Genomic DNA, 8,236 nt, shown 5'->3' on the forward strand with positions numbered 1-8,236 from the left:
TGCTGCCCGGCCTGCTGTGTTCCTCCAGCTCCACACAGTGAGGCCTTGAGGGTTTTTTAAAAAGTTAAAACAATAGAAGCAGCCTGGCTGGGTGTGGTCAGGGTCTCACAGAACCAGGATATTTAGCTTTGGCTTTCAGCAGTTGCTGTGGTCTTAAACAGGTGGAAGCTATTTTTTCTCCCCCTCTCTCAGTTACAGCCAAAAGCTGGGTGTTCTCCTCCTAGGCTGCTGGAGCTGCATGTGAGACAATCTGTTTTCTGAATTTGCTTTTTTGCCAAGGGTGTGTTTATGGGATGTTGCTATATTGGAATGGTTAATTAGTCGTAGTTACTGTATCTATTACTCTGTGAAATTTTCCAAAAGAGTTAAGTTGCTACAATTCCTTCCTTCTTTTTGTTGTATTTTAAGTAGAATGGACGAATAAAGTGTGTATTGCTTTAAATCTGATAGTTTGACTAATTGCATTGCATCTGGAACGCAACACCTCACATTTACCTTTAAAATAAGAAAAAGTTATGGTCTAGGCTGCCTTCTTAATATATTTTGAGGGAGTTTGGTCTGTTCCATAGCAGTATAAATCTGTCATTTACTCTGAATTCTTCGGACCTTTGGTGGGGGGTGCGGCATGAGGGCGTGGGTGCGAATTTAAAGGAGTTGCCCACTGACAGGTGAAATTCCAGCTGTGAAGATCCTCTCTTTTGTTCACCATATGGTCCTACCCAAGTTCAACGTTTTATTATGTACAGCCCTCAAAACGTAGAGAAATGTAGCAGAGCACTTCAAAGATGGGTCAAAACCGCAGGAGTTAGCAGTAACCAGCAATGGGTCAGTTTGAATAGCTAGGCCTCGGGAAGACATGGAAAGAGAGAGCGGGGTGGATGGATTTAGGGAGCCTGTTCCAGAGGCCAATCCAAGGAAAATTTGACATAATCCTCCATCCTTGTCTAATGCTGTTCCTTGAGATTGGGGGTGACTTGGTTTGATGGATAGGGAGGCGTTGATCAATCTAAGACTCAATCTCCGACCCTCCGCCACAAGGGGTTGGGGTGGGGATAACTCGAATGGATGGATTATTTTTGGAGATCTGTGTGTCGTGTACCTCACCCTCACCTCAGCACCTTCCCGACACAGACTCACAAGGCCCTGAATCAACCTCCAATTTGGGTCAGACACAAGCCAGTCTGTCCCAGATAACAAGGTGTAGAGCTGGATGAACACAGCAGGCCAAGCAGCATCAGAGGAGCAGGAAAGCTGACGACAATCTGTCCCAGGTTTTTTTAAAAAATTCAGTCACAGGTTGTGGGCCTTGCTGGCTGGGCAGTATTTATTGCCCATTCCTAATTGCCCAGAGGGCAGTTATAGAGTCAACCACATTGCTGTGGGTCTGGAGTTACATGTAGGTCAGACCAGGTAAGGATTGGTAAGGACCCTTTAGGGAAGGAAACTGCCATCCTCACCGGGTCTGGCCTACATGTGACTCCAGACCCGCAGCAATGGTTTTGACTCTTAACTGCCCTCTGGGGCAATAGGGGATGGGCAATAAATGCCGGTCCTGCCAGAGATGTCCTCATTTCGTGAATGATTTTTTTTTAAAAAAGCCTACGTGTTACTTTCTGTGGCTTTGTATTTCTGCCTGAAAACCACCAAAGTACCTCTGTAAACTGAAAGTCTTACCTCAGTCCTGTGAACACGTGCCCCACAGATTTTTGGGCACGTGACCAGAGAAGATAGGCACTCACCCTCTTCGTGTACCTGAAGGGGGTAAAATAAAATGCCTTCAGCTCATAAAGGGGGTTAAACGCTTTGTTAAACAGAATTCTAGCTAGGTTGACAATGTCCAGGTGACTCCTCACAGACAGACCCATACTTAATATATCTCACCCTGTCCCACTCCTCTGATTGTGCAGTCATGATGGTGAAATGGCCCGCCCGTATAAACATAAAAGATTGGAGCAGGAGTGGGCCATTCAGCCCTTTCGAGCCTGCTCCCCCATTCAATAGAGCTCAATACTCCAAAACCCCTTCATATTTCTCGATGCCTTTAGCTACAAGGTCTCTGTCTCCCTCCTTCTTGAAACTTGTGCCATCAGAGGGATCCACGGTCTCACCAACTTTGTCGTGCACAGCTCCCTGCCCTGGGCCCTCACCCTTTCTGCTACCATCTGAAAGGCAATTCTGTGGCACATCATCTGCTGATGCTTCACCCTGAGCCAATGTCCTGTTCGCTGTTGGTCAGGAATGTTCTGCCTTCCAGGGCGTAGGGGAAGGAGTCAGCTTGTGGGTCCACCTTAGCCTGTGGAGGGGGTGTTGGGGTAATCAAATTTCTCTCCAAACCACATGCCAACCGTTGAGTCAACTGAACCAACACCATCGCATTCTTTTGTTTACTCATTCTCTAGTTACGACTGACACATCCAATATTTGTTGTCCCCATGCCTTTTTTTTTAAATTATTTGTTTGCTGATATGGATAAAGTGAGAATTTATTGCCCATCCCTAATTGCCCCTTGAGAAGGGGTGTTGGTGAGCTGCCTTCTTGAATCGCTGCCATCTACGACCCACAATGCCCTTGGGGAAGGAATTCCAGGATTTTGACCCAGCGACACTGAAGGAACGGCAATGTATTTCCAAGTCAGGATGGTGAGTGGCTTGGAGGGGAACTTGCAGGGGGTGGTGTTCCCATGTATCTGCTTCCCCTTGTCCTTCTAGATGGAAGGGGTCGTGGGTTTGGAAGGTGCTCTGGTAGAGAGCCTGTGGTGGAGGGAGTGAGTGTTAAAAGGTGATGGATGTGGTACCAATCAAACAGGCTGCTTTGTCCCGGCTAAGGGGACCAAAGGTTACGGAGGGGACGGGGTGAGGTCAGGATATTGAGCTCGACGATCAGCCATTGAATGGCAGAGCAGGCTTGAGGGGCCGAATGGCCTTCAATGTTTAGGTTTCTATGACTCCTACGCACCCTCTCAAATGGCCCAAGCAAGCCCCTCAAATTGGATTAAACTCTAAAAGCTCTGTACCTCGAGTTCAGCTACTGTCATCTCTTTCTGGCAGTGTTTACACTTCACTTCTCGATGATTGCATTTGAACATTAAATGGTCACTCAGATCTTGCCGCTGCACCATCTCAGGACAACCCGATCGCGAGCACTGGATTGGCTGGAAGGGGCAGCTGTTCAAATGGGCCTGGGAGGGAACAAAGCACCAAAACGTGTTAAATAATCGAGGGAATGCACATTATAGGAAAGGAGTAGGCCATTCAGCCCCTCAACACTGTAACAGCATTCAATAAGATTGCTGGCCTAACTTCATATGCCTACCTTCATCCTTTGCTTAACGGAAAGAATATGTCAGATTTAAAATTAACAACTGATCCTGCATCCACTGCCATTTGTGGAAGAGATTTCCAAATCTCTACCACCCTCTGTGTGTCAAAGTGCTTCCTAATGCCTCTCCTGAATGGTCTGGCCCTCATTCTCAGACTATGCCCCTAATTCTAAAATCCCCAACCAGTTTATCTTTTTCAGTGCTGTCTTTTTCTGTCAATATCCTGAAGGCTCCAATCAGATCACCGTTTAACCTTCTAAATTCTAGAGAAAACAGGCCTCATTTGTATAACCTCTCCTCATGACCTAAACCCTGAATTCCAGGTATCATTCTTGTAAACCTACGTTGTGCTCCCTCCAAGGCCAATATATCCTTCCTAAGGTGTGGTGCCCAGACCCGCTCACAGTACTCCAAGTGAGGTCCAACCAGAGTTTTGTCTACTTGCTTTGCACCTTGCCAGTCTAAGTCAAACCCAAACCCAATCCCAATCAAACTAACCCCAACTCAACCCAAGAACCTGACTGAAACCCATACAAATCACACTGGCAAAGCCCCATCAGCTGTGGTTTGGATTGTAAGTGCAGAGAGGTCATTGGTGGAGCTGTACAGGACTTTGGTTAGGCCACAGTTAGAGCGCTGTGTGTAGTTCTGGTCACTGCACTATAGAAAGGATGTGATTGCACTAGAGGGGGTACAGAGTAGATTCATTAGGGTGTTGAGTTGATGGCTTAGTGGTATTATCGCTGGACTGTAACCCTGTAACCCAGAAACCCAGATAATGTTCTGGGGACCCAAATTCGAATTCTACCAATGCAAATGGTGGAATTTGAGTTCAATAAAAAAAAAAATCTGGAATTAAAAATCTGGTGATGAAATAATTGTCTGAACAACCTATCTGTTTCATTAATGTCCTTTAGGGAACGAAGCTGCCATCCTTACCTGGTCTGGCCTCCATGTGACTCCAGACCCACAGCAATGTGGTTGACTAACCCATTTGGTTCACTAATGCCCTTTAGGGAAGGAAACTGCCATCCTTACCCGGTCTGGCCTATATGTGACTCCAGACCCACCACAATGTGGTTGACTCTCAAACTGCCCTCTGGGCAATTAGGGATGGGGCAATAAATGCTGCTTAACCAGAGATGCCCTCACCCTGCGAATGAATTTGAAAGAAGTTAATGTTTCAAGTCCAGTGACCCTTCTTCTGAACAGTTCTGAAAAAGGTTTCTACTGGACTTGAAACGTTCACTCTATTTCTCTCCCCATGGAGGCTGCCAGACCTGCTGAGTTTTTCCTGCAATTCTGTTTTTGTTCCAGACTCCCAGCTCTTTGCTTTACTAACTGGGATGTTGACCCGGAGATGGAGCGTTTCAGCGACGAAGAGAGGCTGGATACACTCAGCTTGTTTTCTTTAAAGAAGGGAAGGCTGAGGTGGGATCTATAGACATGGATAAGATTATGAGGGACATGGACAGGGTGGGTAGGAAACGACTGTTCCTCTTAGTCGAAGGGTCGATAACAAGGGGGCATCATTTTAAAGTGAAAGGCAAGAGGTTTAGAGGGGATTTGAGGAAAATTATTTTCGCCCAGAGGATGGCAGGGGATCTGGAACGCACTGCCTGGGAGGAAAATTGAGGCAGGAAACGTGAAGATTTGTAGTTGATGTTCTCATTGGTCTCACTACAAATTCGACTGGGACAACACATCCATAAACACACAAGCCAAACAGAGACATGCCAGGGAATTCCTGGAGGCCTGTATTCTAACCGGAACTCCATCAACAAACACATTGAACTGGACCCTGTGTACAAACCACTGGGAAACACGAGGCATATAAATAACAAGTGGGACAGAACACCAACGCTTCACCAGAGGCGCACGGATGATGTTACCGAGCACGGTGACGAAACGTCTGCAATCAAACATACCGGCTCAGCGACCAAGTCTACAACCTCAAACCTCACACCCTTGAAGTGTCATAACGTTCCAGTCAATGGACCTAGGGCAGATAGGACAGCACAGACTCAGTGGGCTAAAGGTTCCCTTTCTGTCCTGTATGACTGTGCGACCCATTAATATTACGTAAACTATTCACTGGAAAGAAAGGCAATATTAACCACTAATGAGAGACCCACCTGGAGACGGAAATGTCTCCTCATTGACTCAAATGGAAACTTTAAACTGTATCTCTCAACGCCCCCATGATGGGTTACATTCAGTGGTTATCCTGTCAAACTCTGTCAGAATATATTTCAGTAAGATTGTTGCTCACTTTTCTACATTGAATAGAACTCGACGATCTGGTCCAAGTCCAACTCAATCTCAATTAAGCCAAACTCAATCCAAGAGACTGACTCAAACCAAACCTAATCTCAATTAAACTAAATTCAATGCAAAAAATGCACCCAAACTCAAGACAGACTCATCAGAAACTAAGCAGCAATCATATAACCACTCGGTCAGTTTGACTTCATTTTTAAACTTTCGGGATAATATCAACTCATGAGGATAAAATCTGAAATAAAAGCAGGAAGTGTTGGAGAAAGTCAGCAGGTCTGGCAGAGTCTGTGGGGAGCGAGAACACCTCTAGAGCTCAGTAATGAGTTCCACACCTTTGTAGTATGACCTTTGACCTCCACTCTTCACACATTCCACTCTCCACCCCCAAACCTCCCACCGACCCCATCCCCACCTCCCCCTGTCCCCGGCCACCCACACTCTAGCTGTGTCCTGTTTGTGTTGTGTTGGATGAACTCATTTTCTCCTTTTCTCTGATAACATTTACACCTACCTTACATTTCTATCACACCCTTACCACTGTTACAACGCCTTTATCATCTGTCGTAGGCACCCTCACAATCTGTTCCCCTCCACCCCACCCCCCTCCATCAACAGCATTAAAAACCAACACCTTCCAACCCCTTTCAGTTCTGAAGAAGAGTCATACTGGACTCAAAATATTAATCTATTTCCTGACTGCCAGATCTGCTGAGGTCCTCCAACACTTTTTGGTTTGATTTGAGCTCATAGAAATTCATTGATGATTTGACATGACTTGTTGTTAACTTAACCTTGAGTTAGTCTGACAGAATGCAATAAAATTTGCTGACACATCTTTCCAGAAACGATTTCTCAGCAAAGATATGACACCTGAGGGTAGGTGCGAGATAAGATTCCAGCACCCAGCTGTGCAGAAAAATGTGAGAGACATGGGAACGTGTTAGACAAGGTTTGTGAGACAAATAACAGTATTATAAATTGTATTGGTGAGTAAAGTGTGTGTCTGCGTCTGTGGCTGTGTGTGTGTGTGTGTGTTTGTGTGTGTGAGAGATTGAGAGTGTGTGTGTAAGAGAGAGTGAGAGTGAGAGTGTGAGTGTGAGTGTGAGTGCGAGTGTGAGTGAGAGTGAGAGAGAGAGAGTGAGAGTGAGAGTGAGAGTGTGTGTACATATGAATGTGTGTGTGTGTGTGTGTGTGTGTGAGAGAGAGTGTGTGTATGAGAGTGTGTGTATGAGTGTGTGTGTATGAGTGTGTGTGTATGAGTGTGTGTGTATGAGTGTGTGTGTATGAGTGTGTGTGTGTGTGTGTGAGAGAGAGTGTGAGAGAGTGCGTGTGAGAGAGAGTGTGTGTGTGAGAATGTGTGTGTGTGTGTGTGTGTATGTGTGTGTGAGTGTGTGTGTGTGAGTGTGTGTATGTGAGTGTGTGTATGTGATAGAGTGAGAGACAGTGTGTGAGAGAGAGTATGTGAGAGAGAGTGTGTGAGAGAGAATATGTGCGTGAGAGAGAGAGTGTGTGTGTGACAGTGTGTGCCCGTGTGTGTGAGAGTGTGTGTGTGTGAGAGTGTGTGCGTTCGTGAGAGTGTGTGAGTGTGTATGTGTGAGAGAGTGTGTGTGTGAGAGACAGTGTGTGTGAGAGACAGAGTGTGTGAGAGACAGAGTGTGTGAGAGAGTGTGTGTGTGTGAGAGTGTGTGTGAGAGTGTGTGTATGTGATAGTGTGAGAGAGTGTGTGTGTGAGAGAGAGAGTGTGTGTGAGAGTGTGTGTATGCGTGATTGTGTGTGAGAGAGAGAGTGTGTGTATGAGAGTGTGTGTATGTGATAGAGTGTGAGAGAGTGTGTGTGTGAGAGACAGAGTGTGTGAGAGAGAGTGTGCAAGAGAGCGTGTGTGAGAGAGAATATATGTGTGAGAGAGAGAGAGTGCGTGTGAGAGATAGTGTGTGTGAGTGAGTGTGTGTGCGCATGTGTGTGTGAGGGTGTGTGAGAGAGTGTGTGAGAGAGTGTGTGTGTGTGTGAGAGTGTGTGAGTGTGTGTGAGAGAGTGTGTGAGTGTGAGTGAGAGAGTGTGTGACTGAGAGTGGGAGAGAGTGTGTGAGTGTGTGTGCATGTGTGTGTGTGCGTGTGTGAGAGTGTGTATGTGAGAGTGTGTGTGCGTGTGTGTGTGTGCGCGTGTGCATGTGTGAGTGCGTGTGAGAGAGTGTGTGTGTGTGTGTGAGTGCATGTGTGTGAGTGCGTGTGTGAGAGTGTGTGTGTGTGCGAGAGAGTGCGCATGTGTGAGTGTGAGTGTGTGTGTGTGTGTGAGAGAGAGAAAGAGAGTGAGAGAGAGACAGAGAGAGAGTGAGGAAGACAGAGAGAAAGACAGCATATGTAAATGTGTTTGAGACTGAAGGTGCTTTGAGAGAAAGGCTGTTAGAGGAAGTGGTCAAAATAAATACATTGGGACAGAAGAGTTTGAGAATAAGAGAGAGGTGTAAATTGTTGCTTAATAATCAATCCTGACATGCTCCCCGTGACCCCTGTTTATACCAACACACTAACAGAGGACCCCAGCACTTATTGACACATTGCCCCTGGAAGCCCTGTCACTACTGACACTTCCCCTACCTCCACCCCCCGGGACCCCTGTAAATACTGACACACATCCCCC

At 46.4% G+C, this 8,236-nt stretch overlaps 1 protein-coding gene across 1 annotated transcript in view; it reads right to left on the bottom strand.

Moving 5' to 3' along the window:
- The window catches only part of LOC109926380 (TNF receptor-associated factor 3-like), a 42,432-nt gene that overhangs the window by 15,146 nt on the left and 19,050 nt on the right, over positions 1–8,236 (bottom strand). The window contains exons 4-5 of the mRNA XM_048618212.1: positions 3,014–3,178; positions 1,675–1,752 (exon numbers count right to left, since the gene is read on the bottom strand). Of these exons, the coding sequence (XP_048474169.1) occupies positions 1,675–1,752; positions 3,014–3,178 (243 nt within the window). The remainder of the gene's footprint in view (positions 1–1,674; positions 1,753–3,013; positions 3,179–8,236) is intronic.

This window comes from Rhincodon typus, chromosome 39 (genome assembly GCF_021869965.1).
Source record: "Rhincodon typus isolate 14 chromosome 39, sRhiTyp1.1, whole genome shotgun sequence".
In the NCBI taxonomy this organism is placed as follows: Eukaryota; Metazoa; Chordata; class Chondrichthyes; order Orectolobiformes; family Rhincodontidae; genus Rhincodon; species Rhincodon typus.